We start from the raw sequence: 19,023 nt of genomic DNA on the forward strand, positions 1-19,023 counted from the left end.
TACAAGCAAATTATATTATTGCATGTATTTCATTTAGGAACCAAATATTTAGCATGTAAACAGATTACACACACATCTACACTTTTTGTGAATAAGAAATGCAGAGTGAAATCAGAGGGCATAGTTTTGGTCCACGCAGCACAGGATGAGTTAACGGTACTGCCAGTTGTGACAAGGTGAGACCTCTAAGGCTTCGTTTGTATGTGTGTAAATTATTACAATCATTTGGAAAAGCATAACTCATCAAGGATTGTAAAACATTCATAACCTGTGACATAGTAAATCTATTTGTCAGCTTTTCTAGGGAATTAATTCAAACTGTGAGAAGAGATTTAGGTGCAGAGAGACAATGACCCAGCATAATCCACCACTGCAAACGGGGAAGGCAGCCCTTCCAGGGGGTTCGGGGGCGTTGCACAGCTGCAGTTCATTCCGACTGATATTTCGAGTGCCCGCCATGACACCGCTTGTACATGTGTGTGCCTGTCTGGATGGCACAGCAAGCCGGCAAGTTATTTAGCCACTAAGTGACTATTAGGAAGTCTATACAATAATATACATAATAATGTCAGATGCTTACAAAAGGAAGTTCTGTTGAGAAAGGTAGAAATTATATGCACACTAAGAATAGGCATTTATAAAATACGAGTAAAAACCGTATACTTCTTGATTACAACTAGAACCCCTGGTTCAGCATTCACAGCCAAAAATAGGGGCCCAGCAAACACAAACATGCAAATGCTATTAGTGTCAGAATGTAACGATCATGAGTGACCGTCCCCTTCTCCGTGTCCCAGAGTGCTGCGGTGTCATGATGTCGCCCTGTAGTGGAAAATTTAATAATAAGAATTGCAGAGACCTTCCAAATTTGCATTTCGCTTAGATCTTCTGTACTCATAGTTTTGTAAGATCTAAGATTGTACGATCTACTTTTAAGGCATTTATCAAAATGAAACACATACTCTAAAACTCTTGTTTGAATAAGTAATCCAGCAGAGTCATAGATTGTTTTAGGCTTCAAACACGTGAAGGGAGAGGGAAGTAACAGTAATTATTCTTCTGTGTAACAAAAGGAAAACCCACCCCCTACAAAACACGTGCAAACACACACCGCCTTCACCCTGTTCTGTTCTCAGTGTCTGTCTGGTGTCCGTACTTCCAATACCTGATTATTGTCGCTTTGTAATAAGCCTTGAAATCAGACGTTGTGTGTCCTCCAACTTGGTTCTCCTTTTTCCAAGGTGTTTATATCTTTCAGAACCAGAGCTATAGAATATATAAGTGAGCAAGAAATTATTCAACAGGAAAACCGATCAGAATTACCACCTTTTTACAATGTTCCAGGCCACTGCCACAGGACACAGCCACACTCTCAGGGTCAGGTGTCTTTCAAGGTTCTTCTGAAAAAAATAATACTATCAAGAATAAAATTTCCGGAGCAGATAATATGTGCTTCGTGGTGGCTGTAAGGAAAGAGGGAACCGTTGCCTTTTTATTTTGCTGGTGTTACTTTCACCAGTATTGACAGGTCTATAGTTTCATTAATTAGCACCAAGAATGCAAAGTTCAGTAATTACTATTTAATTTATAAGTACATCTTTCTTGGTAAAGAGTCTGTTCAGAACTTTTGTTGGCTAGATATTTTTTAGTGATTTTTTTTTTAGAGAGAGAGAAATACTGATTTGTATTCCACTTATTTACACATTCATTGGTTTATTCTTGTTGGTACCCTGACCGGGGATCAAACCCGCAACCTTGGCGTATTGGAATGATTCTCTAACCAGCTGAGCTACTGGCCAAGGCCTGGATAGATGTTTCGCAAATATTTTTTCAAGTCTTCGGCTAGCCTTTTCATTCCCTGTCTTCTGAACAGCAGATGTATTAAATCTTCCTGAAGTCCAGTGCAATGACTTTTTTCTTTCATAGTTCTAACTTCTAGTGTCCTAGGTGAGAAAGCTTTGGCAAACCCAAGACCAGTAAGATTTCCCCTTATGTTTTCTTGGAGAAATTTGATAGTTTACGTTAGGGTTTATGATGCATGCTAAGTTCTATATGTGACATGAGGCATCAAAATGTTTTTTGTAGCTATTTTGTTTTTTGTGGATGGTGATCCCGTTGTTCCCACATCTGTTGAATACATGACCCTTCCCCTCATTTAGGGGAAGGTGTCCTTCCACTTTGGCGCTTTCGTTTAAAGTCAGCTGACTGTGTATGTGCTGATCGATTTCTGGACCCTCTGTTCTTTGTTTTAGATGTCTATTTTGGGCCAGTACCATCCGTACCTACTTACTGTAGCTTGGTAGTAAGCCTTGAAATCAGGCATTGTAAAATGTAAAATCTGCTCTGGTCCAAAGAAATAGTTAAATGTATAAGAAATTTCTGTTTGGTGCACCCAGGCTGTTTGCATGTTAACATGTAAGCTACACTAAGGCCAAGTGCAGATTACTCGACCTTGACGTTTCTTTATCAGACCTGGGCGTCTTGTACCTGACTGTGGGCGGCAGGCGCAGGCTAGCCTTGCGTGGCCTTCTCCGCCTCCTTTGCCTTAGTCTCCCTGATACTCCCCGAGTCGGAGGTGGTGGAGGGTCCACCCAAGGGTGCGCCACTGGGAATATATCGGGTGAGTGACGGGCTGAGCAGGCAGTTTGTCCCAGGTCCGTTTCCTGTCCCCTGATTTGCCTGGTGGCACTGAGTTGCAGAGAGAAGCATGAACTTGACCGCTGGTTTTCTCTTCACAGAAGGATGTCTTAAAGTCGGACCTCCTTGTGTGCGCGGTGGCCGCGGTCCTGTCCTTCGCAGTGAGTGCCAGCACTGTGTTCCTGTCCTTGCGAGTACGTACCATTCGCTAGTCCCCTTCCCACGGAGGGGCCCTGGGGACGCAGGGGACAGTGGAGCCGGAGGGAGGGAACAGAGGGCCCGCTGGGAGGTTTGAGGTGGTTTGTCCATGGGCCGGGAGGAGTGTGTCCACCGGAAGCTTGGTCCACTGGCAGGTCTGGCTCAGGGGTTTCACCCCTTCTCTGTCCAACTTCCGGCACCCCGGCCTGTCTTGTGCACTCCCCCGTGGGGACAGCACTGGTCATAGGACCGGCTGAGGCCACAGCAGAGAAGGGAGGGGTTACCACAGCATGAGTGACGCGGAGGTCACAGAGCCAAAAAGATGACTGGAACATAATCACACTTAGGAAAACAGAGATGGAGAAACCTACATGGGGGATCTGGCTTAAGGTTCTTACGGACAGTTGCTGTCTCTGTACAAAAATGTTTCAATGTGGAAAAGTCTAATTTTGTGATTCTTCACCCCTTCTTTAAAAAAAAAAGTATCCCAGTGGGCAGAATCTCCCAGCCTCTGGACTTCCCCTGGCCAGTTCTCCACCCCATGCCGGTGGTTCTCGGTGCTTCTCAGCACAGGGACGGGTCTCAGGAGATGTTCAAGGGCTGAAGCAAGACCTGAGTTTGTGCCTGTCCTTTAAGAGGAAAACGGGGAAGGGCGGTCGTGTCCGGAGTCATTCCTGGGCGGCCCTGCCCTGTCCCCACACCGAATGGTGAGATAGGCCTGCCCTCGGTTCTCGCAGCCGTTCCTCAGCGTGGTGCTCTTCGTCCTGGCCGGCGCCGTGGGGTTCGTCACCCACTACCTGCTCCCTCAGCTCCGCAAGCACCACCCCTGGATGTGGATGTCACACCCCGTCCTTAAGAGCCGCGAGTATCGGCAACGGGAAGTGCAAGGTTAGTGTCCTCCGGAACACCACGGAGTGCCGGGTGAACCTCGAGCCGGGGAGCGGGCATTGGAACGTGAATGTGCTTAGGGCCGCAGAACTGTGCACTTGAACTTGGTTACAGGGGTAGATGTTACATCACGTGTGTTTCACCACACTCAGGAAGGAAGCGTGTGTTCCTTGGAGTACTCTGATTGTGCCCAGAGCAAGAGTCCGTTAGAGGCATGTTTTATGAAAACGGTGATTGGTCTTTAGCTCTGAGGAAGAATTTTACATCACTCGGAACTGAAAGCTGTGCTATTCCAGTTAGGGTGACTGGGAGGGAGCCAACGGGAGCATCAGTTGACGGTCCTCCCATCCTCTGCAAATGGAGGTGGGGATGTGGCAGAGACTGACTTTTGACCTTCAGGACCCTGAACCCTTGAACTTGAACTGGCTTTGCTCACCTACACCTAGACCTGCCCGACTTAGAGGTTCCGGGGCTGCCTCTGGCCGGATCGTGGACCTGCCCGTAATCCCGGCGGTGTCACAGCTTCTCTCCAGGGATTCCCCTGCCCGGCCTCCCCCGGCTCCGTGGTGGACAGACAGCAGGAGGATTGGCGTGTCCTCATTGCGGACACCTCCCAGTCATCGGGGACAGTTTATAGCTACAGTGTACAACTAGTTGATGCTGCTGATTCCGCACAGAACCTCGCAGCCCGGTGACTTTTGACCTTCTCCATCCCGCGGCACATGGAAACTATGACTGAACTTCTGCGGCACACCAACAAATATCTTTTTTGCCAGTCTGAGAAAAAAAAATAGATATAATTTTGATTCAACCATACCAGATGGCCATTGTTGTATTGTTGTCGTTTCTTTATTTGACGGACTTAAGGGAAAAGAAGTCAGTGCCCCTGACCAAATAGGTGTTGCATGTTAAAAACTCTTGTGGCACACGGCTTGAACGTCGCTGGTCTGGCCCGCTGTAACTTCTCTGTTGCTGAGTCGGGTATCTGGTCGTCCCCACGCCCAGACACAAGGGGCCGTGAGGGGCAGCAGGGTCTGCTGAGCCCCAGGAGCACCCTGGACCCAGCTGGGTTTGTCATCAGTAGCCTCAGTAGCCTAGTGTGGCCGTAGGGGGAGGGATGGGGGTTAATAGAAATGAAAAGAAACAAAGCAATCACTTACGATGCCATCAAAAATACAGAGCGTTTCTTCAAGGAACATCTCTGGGAGGCCATGAGGAGCTGCCTTCGTTGGAAACCGCCAAGCAGGAAAACTGGCTTGGTTAGTGGAGGAGTGTGGTGTTATGGGTCTGCGGGAGCTTGGGGTTGAGAGGGTGCAGGAGGGCGGCTCAGGCTTGCTCTTCACCGTGTGACAGGAAGGACCGAATGAGGGTCACGCTGTGTAATGGATGTTCTGAATGCTCTTTTCAATGTCCGGTGCCACTGAAATGCAAATACTTACTCTCAGTATTACAAGCGCTGAAGGAAGCCGGGCTCCGGTAGGAGCGATTTACAGGGGTGGGTCCACCTTACAGCCCCCTTGCAGAGAAAGGGCCGTGGGAAGGGCGCCTCCTTGTGGGTGGGCAGAGGGAGTGACGAGCAGACGAACTCTACAGAACCTCTGCAGTGTTAAATGAAGGTCACATTTCCCTGTCGTTTCCCAAACCTTGAGAAAGACCGACTTTTGGTGACTTGCTATTTTGGCGTCATCAGTGAGCAGTCGGTAGGGATTTGACTGCGGAAAGCACACATCGTGTGTACGTCATCTGTCTGTCCCTGCGCAGGAGAGGAGAGGGAACTTGTCAGGCTGAGAGAAGGCGGGTAAGACAGCTCCGGCTGGAGCCCCCTCACTGCGCCTGCTCACAGGCGGGATACAGCCCTGGCAGAGGAGAGCGGACAGTTTAAATCTCGGGATTTTTTTTTAACGTGGTTGTTTTCTCCCCTGGACCTAACCGAGCCCAGTTTAAATCAGAACCATCTAGCTGTTTGAAAGCTGCGTGGCCTTTCCAGTAGGGGTCCCAGACCACGCGGGGTGAGTGTGAGCAGGTGGCCTCTTTTCGGTGGTGGCTAAGCAGGCAGGCGCGGGGGGCCTCTGTCCGGAGGTGGGGGCGGGGGGCGTGCACGTCAGCACAGGCTCGGGCAGACGCTCCGGATGTTTATTTCACCTGCCCACGCCAGCCGCTTATGAGCTGCCTGAAACCTAGCCAAATGTGGGCAAATTAGGCACAAAACACAAAGCACATTGCACTTCCAAATCATGTGTTTGGAAGGACAAAACCCAAATATTTAAAATACGTTGGCATGAGCTTGCCGAAGCCCTGTCACCCATTTTGGTGTTTTCCACGTCCCGGGTTTGCCGGCCTCCCCTCCCTGGCCTCCTGCTGTCAGGCACTTCGCTGTCCGTTTCCCCTGCTGCAACAGTCACGCACAGGCCGCTCAGGCCGCTCACGTAACTCTCAGCGTGAAGACGGCGCTGCGTCTTGCCTCCCAGGGAGTCCCAGGACCATGTGGCTGGGAAGAGGGGGGCAGAGCAGGGCTGGCAAGTCTGTGGCTGTCCCTGGAACCCCCGGTCCCACGCCGAACGTCACCCACTGGAAACAGCCCTGAAACGGGGCCAGCGGCAGGCACTGCAGCACCGCCGATTCGGTTCTTCTCTTCTGACACCAATTTATGAGCCTTGCCCCATCCCAGCCCCCAGCTCTGCGCTCCGACAGCACCGGAGCTGGAAGCATAAAATTCTCTCACTCACATCCCAGTTCAGGAGTCAGATGAACCGCCGGGGTGCTGTGGGCCTGACTGAGTTAGTTGCATTAAATGTGGATGCGTGAGGTGGCTCTTCCTTTTTTTTTTTTTTTTGCTCTATTTCCCGTCGATCTTAGTGAGTCATACTGAAAATATCGAGTAGACAGCTCACAAATGGCACCTTATTAGTCAAGTGTGGAACTTTCGAGACTGTATGTGCAAGGAGCACTGGAGTTTTAGAAAATGAAACAAATCTATCATCCTGACGGGGATGATTCGAGACAGATGACTTCCTTGAGTCTCCCCTATTCGAACAGGAGTAACTTGTTTTATCCACGAATTTCCTAAGGGAATTATGTCAGGGGTTTTTTCTTTTCAAATTAAGCATTTTTATTTCCTTCAGACAAACAGTCAGAAGTGGAATTGCTGGATTGGGTGGTAGTCTGTCTTGTTAATTCAATTTATTGGGCTGATATGAATTAATAAGATCGTTCCAAGTATGCAACGCCATGGTGCGTTATCTGGAATTACGTCATTTTGAAAAGGAATAATGGGGTTGAGTCACGTTTCCACTTAGTCCTGCAAGGAGCAATTTCTGAAATATCATCGTTCTGGGCTCTTAAGAATGAAAAAAAATAGAAGTGGTCTGATTTGATGACCCTCTTATCATAAAATCAGGACGCACTGGGTTGAAAACAGAATGAGATAAAGAGTAAGCGCATTGTCGGCTTCCACTTGCCTCCCCGTGTATTCCCTCAGAAAATGTGTGTGACTGTGCTAATCACAGAGAAATAATTGTTGAGTTTCTACATGAAGCCAGGCCTGTGCACCAGTGAGACAGAACCACGAAGACGTATTTCCTGTCAGCGAAGATTGTCTGACCTCACAAGCAAACGGGTGGCTGTGCCAGAACAGAGGAGCCGTGGTCGCTCCACGCAGTGACGTGGGGCCAGCACTCCGTAGAGCCTTGAAGGAGACTCCAAGAAGCAGGAGGCCCAGACCTTCAGTGGGGCGCCTCCAATCAATTGCACATTCCATGGTTAAGCTTTTCCAACTGGTTGCATGTGCGTGCAAGACAGAAAATATACGGGATCATGTAATTTAGTATTAATGTCTGGTGCATAGTAGGTGTTCAGTAATATTGGTTGAGTGTACAATGAATGACTAGTGTTTTGTAAATCCACCAGAAGAGCTTCCTGCAGGCTGGTAGAGCGTGCTGTGCACAGTGACACACACACAGACAGGCTCATTCCTCTGCAAACATGTGATTGCTGAGAAAGCTAAAGCTGTTATTTTTGAATTAAATTTTGCATTGGAATAAGTGGATAAAAGATTGCAGACATAACAATGTCAATTGAAAATCTTTTAAACTGTAATTTTAAAAATTTGCTTACGAAACTAATTCACAGATGAGTCATGAATTCATAATTCTTAAATGAGACTTACTGTGCGTTTTAGCAGATCTTGCCTGCCCGTTTGCGGACAGACTGGTGTCTGCGTGTGAGAGACACGGGCTCTGAGAGATACCGCTTTTCCTAATGTATTTTCCATTCATATCAGAGTAACACACAGTGTTAAAAATAACACAGAGCGAGTAGTAGTGAAAAGCAGCAGCCCCCTGTCAGCTTCTTCCCATCTCTGATGCCTCCTCTCCCGAGAGCATTGCTTTCTTCTCTTTAGATACTTCTGGTATTTACCATGATTCTTGCAAATAATGTGCATATTCTGTTTTTTCTCCATATTTCAGATTTACCTTTCTACTGACTTCCTGTCACAAAAAAGAAAGTGTTGTTCTCATATCTTTCCTTCTATGTTAACACTTTCTCCCTTGCTCCCAAGGTAGTTTTAGTTTTTGTTGAACAGGCTCAGCTTTTTTTGACTGGCGAGTCTAATTGTGTTCATTTCTAACGCCACCGTGTAGCACGATTATGTTTCCTTGCTTGTTAGTTCTGATGGAGCCCTTGCTCGCTCTCCTAAAAGCTGTGAAAGGCACCTCTCCGCTCAGTTTCCGCCCAGGAAGCCTGTCAGGTCATCTCTGAGCTCCGCCCCCAGACTCTCTCCAAGAATCTACGCCACTTGTTCCTTGTTCCTTCCTCATTTTGAAGGAGACTCGCCCTCCAGCCATTGCAGAAAAGCATGCATGGGAAGGAAACTCCTGAGACTTTGGCCATGTCAAAGCAGTTCATTCTTTTTGCACTCAGTTGGGTGGTCTGTAATGTGAAGCCTGTGAGGATGTAAGTGCTCCTCCCAGAATTCCAAGGGAAGGGCCCATGGTCTCCCAGCTTCCATTGCTGCTGTTGAAAAGTCAGATGTCTTCCCGACTCCTGGTACTTTGTATGGGACCAGGCCTTTTGGGAAGGTTAGGAGGGAGTTAAATCGTCATGACCCGAAGAACAGGCTTTGGAATGGTCTCGGCTGGTTCGGATCCTGGCTGTGTCACGTTGGTTGTGTTTAACCATTGCGATTCAGTTTTCCCATCTGCGATTGGAGTTCCTACAACAGAGGCTTGCTGGGCGATGAAATTAATCAAGATAGTAAACGCTGAGCGTTCGGCACAGGCCTCAGCAGGCAGAACTCGCTCAGTGAGCGCACGCCCCTCGTCCTCTTCCCCATCATTTCGCGCCTTCCTTCACGCCCATCTCGCCCGTTGTGCTAGGCAGCTGGTGGCCCGTTATGCTCTGGATGTCCACGTGCCGCGGTTGTGAAATTTTTGATCAATGGGTGATAATACTGCCTGCATGATCTGGTTCACATAATTTCTGTGGTGATTCAATCAGCTGGATAATACATGTAAAAATCTTTTGAAATGTATATAGCGCCAGACGATTGTCTGATTTCAGGACATAAAGGCTGTGCCAGGGTCTTGGGGAGCTGTCGTCCGTGTGTCCGTGTGTCTGTGCCGAGGAGATGACACAGTTCTGGGGGAACATCTTCTGTACCCCCTTTTCTCCCCCATGAAGAGATGCTAGCTGCAGCGGGCGGTTAGAGACCCAGAAAACCCTCTAAAGCCTCTTTAATTCAAAGCGACTAAAATAGTCTGAAGCGCAAACTGAACCAGAGCCAGTGGGCTGCATGGTCCCATTTGTTGCAATGCTTCTATAGGAGCGTGTATTCCAAATGCCAAGGAAGAGCTGTGCGCTGGTATGTCAGACACAGGCTGCCCGTTGGGAGCTGGCCTTATTAACTGTGCAGTCGGCTCTCATTCCCAGGCACACTCTCTTTCTGCCCTTTCTCTCCTGCCTGCCTGGCCCCACTCCTCCCTCACTCTGGCTGGGCTGGAGTCCGTGTGCTCCGTCAGGAAAGTTATTTTCCTGTGCGAGCCTCCACAGGCTGGAGGGGCGCTGGGACTGGCAGTACCACCGGCTGGCACCGCAGCAGGAAGAAAGAAAAGTGGAATCCAGTTACCTGCGCCCGAGAGGGGCAGGGCAGAGGGGGCTGGAGCAGTGGGAGGGGACAGGCTTGGGGATGGAGCTAGGGGAAGGGCTTGGAGACAGCTCAGTAGTCATCCGCCAACTCTGGTTCCAGCTCTCCAGGTCACGGGCATTCACCCAAGTGCCTGCTGGGGTTCTTCCAGCTGCAGACAAACCCCAGACAATGTGGAAGTAAAGGCAATGGTCAGTCACTGGAGAAGCAGGAAAACTAACCCTGACAATCAGGAAGTCTTGGAATGTAGCCGTGAATGCGCGGGCGGGCACCCCTGCATCAGACAGCCCCCTGGGCCTGCGCACCCGGCCGGGCCAGTGGGGCCACTGTGATGAGTCCCGACTCAGATTCTCCGAGCAGCAGTGGTTGAGGCTTTATCTGAAGCAGCCTAACCCTCATCACGGCACTTTATGACGGGATAATAGATGGGGGTGCCAGGTGGGGAAATAGGGACGGTGTTTTAAAATAATCTTGTGGTTTAAGTAGCATACACGTCACTACGCACTTGAGAAGAATTCTGGTCTGGCGAGCCTGGCGGTCACGGGGCACCTGCTGTGTCCTGGCTGCTGGGCCAGGTGTGGGGAGGGCAGAGCGAGTGACAGCGTGACCCTCGCTCGTGGCCAGACGATTGTTCCACCAGGGAGTTTCCCCCTTTGCGCGCCCACAGAGAGAGGCTGTGGAAGGCCATCCTAACCGTCTGCCGGTGAGCGTTGTGAACACGACTCCACTGCTGTTGCCAGGAGGAGAAAGCCCATTACTGCACAGACTCTCTGCAGAGCTTCTCCAGCCCTTCGAGGAGAGAGGTGGCAGGGACTCATTTTCATTCCCACCGGGCTAATGACGAAGTCGCTGGGATGGTTTTGGGAATAGGAGCTAAACATTTTATAAAACTGAGTTAGACTTCATATCAAATGAAATTCCGGGTGGATTGAAGATGCGTTTTGAAAAATTTTTTATGCCCTGGCTGGTGTGGCTCAGTGGATTGAGCACCAGCCTGTGGACCAAAGGGTTGCTGGTTTGAATCCCAGTCTAGGGCACATGCCTGGGTTGCAGGTCAGGTACCCAGTAGGCAGTGCGTGAGAGGCAACCACACATTGATATTTCTCTCCCTCTCTTCTTCCTTCTAAAAATAAATAAATAAAATCTCTAAAAAACTTTTTAAAGTAGAAGAAAAATTAAGGAACAAGAGTAGCACTGCAAAAAAATATTGGTCAAGTTATAGAATCTTGGTTGGAGAGGAAGAGTTGTCTAAACATGGCCCCCAAATCAAAAGCCACTGAGGAAACAACTGAAACATTTAATTCCTTCAAAAATGGACACGTTAATTTTCTGATTCCCAGATGTTGCTCCTCACCGCCTTGTCTTCCTCTCTGAGAGGTTTGTCATGATGTTGAACCCGATCATGCTCATCAATTTGTTCACAGATGTTCATAGAAAAGTCATCACACGTGAGGGACTGTGCGGAAGGCCGGGCAGCCACTGGGGGCGAGGCCACCGCGGCCTCTCGGGGCTGTGGGGTGTGGGGGGGGCCTTTGGAGAAAGGGAAGGTCGTCAGCCGGGAATCGATCCGGACCCCTGCAAGGCAGGCTGCGTCCCCTGCAGGAGCCCCAGCTTCTCCCCAGACTTCATTCTCTGGGGGTCTGCTTAGTTGATCAGGTTGTTAATCAGTCAATTAGGGATGTCACCTGGAGGTGCTGAGTGGCACCCAAGGAGCGGGTGCGGTGCAAAATGCTGAATGTGATGCAGAAAGACAGCCCTGGCTCTTTCTTGCAGGAGAAGTGTAGGGGCCCGGAAGGAGTATACAGGGGCTCTCATTTGGATTTGAGAGAGAAAGGAATGGCTTCTTTCAGGAGGTGGCATTTGATGTTAGGCCTGGAGGTGAAGAGGGGGTTAGCCCTCAGTGGAGGGAGCGGATCCCAGGCCCAAGAAGAAACCGCCGGCATCCCCAGCGTTGGTTAATGGGAACGGGGAGGACCAGAGGACCCCAGGTTTATCCTGAACAGGATTCTAGGGCTTGGAGCGACAGGGCGATGCGATTTGCTCTCCATTTAAGGACGGTCACCTACCCTGGAATCAGGCTCCCAGTGGGCGGCCGTTCCATCCTGCAGGGTCTCTGTCTTGGCCGCCTCGGGTGGCAGGGCCAGGGGCTGAGCTGCACCCACGCAGAAGAGCTTTGAGCACATCTGGGCCCCGCAAGGCAAGGAGCCTCGAGTCCTTGCGGCTTCCATCGTAATTCAGGGTTCGGATTCAAGAAAATTACCTTCCTAAGGATAAAAACATCCTGAGGATTTTGGGTGAACTTTTAACCAAAAATTACTGAGAGGGACTCAGTGTAATAACATAAGCTAAAGAAAACCCAACCCAAAAAGCCTTTGAGAAAATGCAGCATGTTCCATCTTAAGTCGCGCAGGAACTTGCAAAATGGCATTGTTAGTCTGCATTATTTTCCTCAAGGGCCTGATATTCCAGGGAAAAGGGACATCGTGATGCTAAAGCGATGTCTTTCTGTGGTCTCTCTGCATATTTAGGACATTACAGAAAGGCAGTTGTGAAATACAGTCTCAGAGATTTTCTTTAACTTGACTTTGTATGAATACCGAGGTAGTTTGGGGACTTAAGAAATGCATTTATTATGTTATTGCATGTGTGAGCATTCCTTTTCATTAGCCTGTAATGGCCACGCTGTGACAAGGATTCAGCTTCAGCCTCGTGGAATGCAGAGCTTTGGGCTCTCGCGTCTGCTCGTCTTTCCCGTTTGTTTCCCCTCAACCCCCGAAGGGGAACATTCAGTACGAGTTCGATCCGTCTGTAAAACGTGTTCTGTGATCTAGATGTCATCACGTGTCATTGGAATAAATCGCTGAACTTGGCGGGGAGATTCCTGAGATATATAAGAATTAAATTGAAATGAATTTCCTTTCGGTATGCAGGTTAGCAGAACCTGAAATCGGAAGTTTGGCGTGGGTGATCTCTGGGATTTGCTCTCTGCTGTCGCGCCCAGATATTGGTTTTAACTCCCTTTCCGCATCCTTCTCCACCCGCCTTCGGCTGGATGTTGTGCTGAACGTGCCTGGGGTGGATTTGTACCTAACATGTTCCCCTTCACACTCAGAGTGCACCACGCATCGCTGTGCTCGCTGGTGTGAGCAGGCAGCGCGGGATGCATTCGCTGTCCTCTCGGCTCTCCGTCCAGACCCAGGGGGAGGCGTGTGAGGCTTCCACGTCACACTTCCACATCCACAGGGGTCCTCTGCATCTCCCCGCTGCTGTGCCTCGTGGTGAACCGGCGCTGAATTACACGGGCCGCGTGGCTCCTGACTCAGTCTTCACGGTTACTGTGACCAAGGAGCTGTTCCAAGGACAGTAGAGGCTTTAGAAGCATAGCAATGAATCGTTTCTAGTTCCCTACAAGTTCTTTGTAGCCTTCAAAAGCCCAACAGAGACCTCCTTTGTAGCCATCACCTTGATCGTGTCTAACAGGAGATGCAGTTGTTACCCCCGAATCCTGGGTCTTAGCCGTTCACAAAAGGGATGGATCATGCGCAGTTGAACGCAGCAGTGCCTGCGCCTCGCGGTCCCAAGGTCGGACTGCAGGGCGGTGCTCGCAGCCCCAGACTCCCCGCAGCCTGAGCGTCCCAGCCACGTACGGGCCTTAAAGTTGTGTCTGTGGCATAGTTTCTCATGTGCACTTGCACACACACGCATGCACACAGCTCAAGTCTCACTGAGTAAGTGCCTTTGCTTTCAGATATTTGGAAAGACGTGGATGGTGAGTTCAGAGATCATTAGCGATTTCCGAGTATTTGAAATTCATTGCTTTAGGTGTTCCTAGGATGGGCGAACCTAAATCCTTACAGCAAACCCATATTCATGATCATTACCCACGGTAAATCCTTGTCGACCGAAATGGGATTGTGTCCCCCCTGCACTTGAATGGACCTTATGCCCACTCACTGGAAAATGTCTTCTTCCAAAAGTAGAAGCGGCAGCATTTGAAAGTCTCCTCGCGAGGCCCCTCCCCGACACAGCGCCCGGGGCCTCTGCGGCGACGAGCCGCTCAGACGTGTTTTCCGATTCACGTGTTTCTCCATCAGCACCACCGGATGCGCTTGGCTTCCGTTTCGTTTCTCCTAATCTACATATTCTCGCAGGAGCCTAGCTGAGGCTGTCGTGTTTCTCTGAGTTGGTGACACGCGTTGATGGGACTCCAGAAATGCATTTTTACAGGCCGGCTGGACTGCAGTCCGTGCAGCCGCCTCAGTCCGACCCCGAGGATCACCGGCAAATCAGGAAATCAGGAAAAGTGATTTCGGGTAGAAGGAAGCCTAGCTCTGATTGGTTGTACTCTGTGACAGGCTGAAACGGGAAATGTTTAATATGTTTTAGTGGGGGTGGTTTTCGCTTTGTAATAAAAATAATAATTCTGAGAGGCTGCATTTTTTTTAATTTTTTTAAAGATTTATTTATTTTTAGGGAGGGAAGGCAGGGAGAGGGAGAGAGAGAGAGAGGGAGAGAGAGAGAGAGAGAGAAACATCAATGTGAGGTTGCTGGGGGTTATGGCCTGCAACCCAGGAATGTACCCTGGCTGGGAATCGAACCTGAGACACTTTGGTTCCCAGCCCGCGCTCAATCCACTGAGCTACGCCAGCCAGGGCTGAGAGGCTGCATTTTAGTTCCGCCTTGTTCCATTTAGTTGTTGCCCGTCCCCAGCCACTAAACATGATGAGATAACAAATGAACATTGACTGAACCCCAGCTCTTGGCCAGGAGGCATTCTGCTAGGTGTCTGAACCATTAAACCATTTAAGACATGGCACTTACTCTCCACAAACCCACGGTCCTAGTGGGGAGATTAATATTAAAATGAATACTGGTTCTTCGATGTGACAGATACTGTAGTTGCGGAGTCCCAGTGCTCCATGACGACATAAAAGAATAAAATCTTTAGCCTTAAAACTAAAGGTCGTAAGTGCAGAAAGCTGGGCTCAGCGTCTGGCAAACACCTGGCACCGGGCACGTGGTGGAGCGGAGTCCCGAAGGCGGGGAAACGGCGGTGAGGGGAGTGGTGTCTGCTGGGAGCAGACCGGAAGGGGGTGGGTATTGTTTCTAATTAGAAACAGTAATAAAGCCGAGTAAAAACGGACCTTGCACGGCTCCTTGTTACTCTCACCACATGCTGACATTTCTAAACAGTGTTGATGTGGGGTGACCCTGGCTGGGATAGATGAGACGCCTCCCACGCCCGGCCCCTGAGCTCCCTGGAAGTGACTGTACAGGGGGCTGTCAGGGAGGATTGCAGAGGGCAGATGCCTGGTTCTGTAACCCGAGGAGGAGCTTCTCCAGCAGGAAATGTGGAAGGACCTTCTAGGAGGGCTTCCCTCAGGGACGAAGGACGTAAAACAGCACGGGTCCCTGCCGTGCAGGGGCAGATGGGAGTTACTTCCAGTTAACGGCCATGGTCAGTTGCATCCCCGCATGGAAGCCCATCAGTCTTGACCCCGTGCGTCAGACACACTCGTCAGTTCCAGAGAGCTTGCAGAGCTGCATGAGGAGAAGAAAACAGCCAACGTCTCCGAGGAAAATGGGAGAACAGGGTCACGCTTTTGGTCTCCAGGGCAGAACAACAAAGACTTGAAAAGGAAAAAAAATGAGAAGTTGGAGCATATGAAAATTAAACATTTTTTTCTGCAAAAGATTCTGTTGAGTATCTCCATGGCGCATCCTTGATGGCGAATCACACACTCACAGTGATAAGGGATTGGGGTCAGCTTTCTCTTACTTGCATGTTACCAGAAATTTGGTTGTGAATTGAAAGACTAAAGAGGAGTAGAGAAGAGCCCAGAAACGAGCCCCCACCTCCCAAGGGACCCCAAGCTTAAGAGAAGGCGGGCTTGCTTTCTGCCCTTCACTTGTCTGAGATGCCTGCATGTTATGGTGGGTGTTAGTTCATTGGTCTCGGCCCTAATTATATGTGGGCAAAGCAACTGACTTGAGAAATCGGGGTGCCGGCCTATATCTCTATGTATTACTATTCATGAGCTGTGTAGACACACAGCTAAGAGTCGCTGCCTACAAGCTGCATTGGCGTACCACGTTTAGTGTCTGGAGCTCTGAACCAGCAGCTTTTGAATGAAAGGGAGATACTACTTATTATCACACGTACTTGAAGGCAAATAATTTGACCAATGGCCATTCTGAGCGGTTTTTGTGTTTCTTTCAGATCTCGCCCATTTAATGTGGTTCGAAAGACTCTACGTTTGGCTTCAGTGTTTTGAAAAATATGTCTTGTACCCAGCAATCATTTTGAACGCCCTCACTATTGATGCCTTTTCAATAAGTAACCACCGGAGACTCGGGACGCAGTAAGTGAATAATGGTTTGTTCTCCCAGCGATCCGGCTCCTAATGTTTTTAAAACGTAGTGAATTGTCTCTAAGCAGGCTCAGCAGACGGCATCTTCTATGGTGTCCTTTAGTCAAACTCTGAGGAGCTGGCGGTCATTTGTAGAGGGACTGGGGCGCAGGGAAGTTGGACCTGCTGGACGTGACACTGGGAATAAATGTCGGTGCATCTGAAAGTCGTCCTGCAGGCTGAGTGAGCCCTGGTGCGGTGACAGAAGGCCAGTGCGACTCCGGGCTTCCTGGGGGTCCTGCCTCGCGTCAGTTCCTTTAGCAAGTACTCTGTCACCCTGTGCCTGAGCGGCTGTCGCTGCGCTCTCCGCATTGATCAGGAGAAGCATCGCCGTCACAAAAATGGAGCACAGAGACGTCGTGCTGTATAGGATGCCACGCCTTTGCGAAGCGTTAACAATGCACAGTTGACTTACTGGTCTCATATATGAGAGTTAACTCTGAATTTACAAATGGAAATCCGCTGGATTATCTGTGGATTTGTCTTCCTGACAAAAGGTTCAAGTTTCTGGTTAAGTAAGTTGTCAGAGGAGAAGGCCGTGAAAGAGATTCTTCCCCAGATTTGCTTATTAGTCGCGTTGCCCAACTCAGCCCTGATGTCTATACTCACAGGCAGGTGAATTCAAACCTGCTCTTCCTTTCAGGGTAAGAGGAGGACAGATTCTTGAACGTTTGCCAAAGATTGAGCAAGCTAAGCTCAAAGGCATTTGAATACTGGACTTTGAGTAAGTTCATGGTCACACAAGGCAGACCCTAAAAGGAATGATCCCATAACCTTCCTGACCCCTCCTTCCTTCCCATCCAGACCTGGTTCATTTAGGCCAGGGCAAGAAGTCCATGTCTTTCGGTGCTTAAAGTCCTGACCTTCAGGTCCCGGGACAAAATTCATCTCACTGGATCAAGGAGCTGGACAGTGGGGCTAGAGACCCCTTGTATAGTCTGGGTGCGGCCCGATCCAGGGGTGACTCTGCATCTGGAACATGAAGTCCCCCTCCTTGTGGCAGGTGCTTCCAGTGTGGCGCCATCCTGGCTGGCCCTGGGGTCACCTCCCACCTCGAACAAGGCAGACCCTCCGTTTCTAGGGTGAGGGCTCGCGATCAGAACCAGAGCAGCAGAGGAGGTACCAGTGCTGCCTGGAGTTCTGAGCTACAGGGTCTCAAGTTCTCCGTCCCAGCATCAGGAATAGGTGCAGGTGGGGGCCAAGCCACTCTCGCTGTTGGCAGAGGATGGACGCAAAGGTTGAGAATCCGACAGACTCCAATACACGGTGCAGAGAGGGTCCAGTTCAAAGTAAACTCATTGTCTAATCCCTGTAATTTTTTCCCGATGCTGCAGACAGAAGTATCACCTTACTTACGTACCTTCAGGTATTCTCAACTTTCAGATGACACCCACAGAATTATTTTTCTCAGAGTTCAAAGCTGATCGTTTTTTTATACACTCGAGGCATCCATCTGAAGACGTAAAAAGAAAGTCCCCCAAGATGTCAAGCACCCCCTAGACCGGCCGTTCTGAAGCAGGACAGCGGAGGCCGCCCATCAGGCTCACCTGGAGACCTGTTTCGAGCTTCCTGAGAACTGCTGCACCCGACAGTCAGGCAGTGGGCTGTTTAACAGCAGGCAATGCTCCTTAGCCAGCTGTCTGTACCAGCCCCCTAGCATGCGGTGATGAAGGGAGGAATGGATGGGTGACCACGTCGGTGAGTCATGGTGTCTCGTTAGGTATTTATAGTTCCCGGCCTGACCTAAGTGGGTGCTTTGCCACTGTCCCAGGCCGTTGGTCACCGATCAGTACATAAGCATTTATAAAGCCTTCAGCTAAGCCTGTGACTGTGAATCTGTAACTGAAACCATTACTGTCACTGTGTTGCAAAGGCTATCACGTCAGTCCCCCAGACCTACCACAGCCTTAACCCGTCCTCACTGTTAAACGGAACCTGAACACGATCTGTTGTGGCCAAAGGCACGTAGAATTCAGAGTTAGTGCTCGTTCATCCAGCTTTGGCTTGAACAACCCAGAAATCAGCCAGCTCCCCTGAACACCAGGACATCCCTAGTCCTGAGACACGTGTCACTGGGGTCCCTGCAAGGGCCTTGGCTATCCCACGGGGACCCCTGCACATACCTGGGGCTGTTGTCAAGGACAACCGGGCCCACGGGCAGACTTTCGCACCGATCATCGCCTCGGTGAGTGGAGGAGCCACGGTCAGCCGCACCGTGGGAAAGCCGAGGGCTCTCTGTGCAGTCCCGTGAAAGCGTCCCCACTCCCCCGAGACCTGCCTGTGACCCAGGGCCAGTGCTTCCCGGGGGGCCTCAGGCAGACTTCATGGGCATCGGGGGAAGAGCAGGAACAGTCACAGCCCTGGGTCTGAGGGTGCGTGAATCATGGCGAATGGAAATCACCAGCATTAGACCTTTTGGATGACAACGTGACAGTTTTGCACTTGACAGGTGCAGAGACTTTGACAGCCCTTTTTAAATGACCTCCTCCTGGGACATTAGGTCCTGAGCCCAGGGTCCCTCTGGGCTCTGGGAGCATGAGGCACGTCCCAGTTTTATGTGTTTAGCCAGAAAAAGAAGGCATCTCTCACTCTCAGGTGCCCCCGTTCTCTGCACAGCGTTCCCACCTCTGTCTTTCTTTCATGCTTCCAAAGAGGCTGTTCTAGTTGGGGGCATCTGGTTACAACGTGCAAAGCCTCCTGCAGAAGGACAGACCCTCGGGCAGGGGGTGCTCTGTTAGGCCGTCCCGA

The 19,023-nt window shown here is 50.1% G+C and overlaps 1 protein-coding gene across 1 annotated transcript in view; it reads left to right on the forward strand.

The window, feature by feature from the left end:
* Window positions 1-19,023, forward strand: part of PCNX2 (pecanex 2) — a 204,245-nt gene that overhangs the window by 89,075 nt on the left and 96,147 nt on the right. Inside the window, exons 18-20 of the mRNA XM_028531220.2 lie at window positions 2,739-2,831; window positions 3,573-3,723; window positions 16,086-16,227. Of these exons, the coding sequence (XP_028387021.1) occupies window positions 2,739-2,831; window positions 3,573-3,723; window positions 16,086-16,227 (386 nt within the window). The remainder of the gene's footprint in view (window positions 1-2,738; window positions 2,832-3,572; window positions 3,724-16,085; window positions 16,228-19,023) is intronic.

The sequence above is a fragment of the Phyllostomus discolor genome, chromosome 15 (genome assembly GCF_004126475.2).
Source record: "Phyllostomus discolor isolate MPI-MPIP mPhyDis1 chromosome 15, mPhyDis1.pri.v3, whole genome shotgun sequence".
NCBI lineage: Eukaryota > Metazoa > Chordata > Mammalia > Chiroptera > Phyllostomidae > Phyllostomus > Phyllostomus discolor.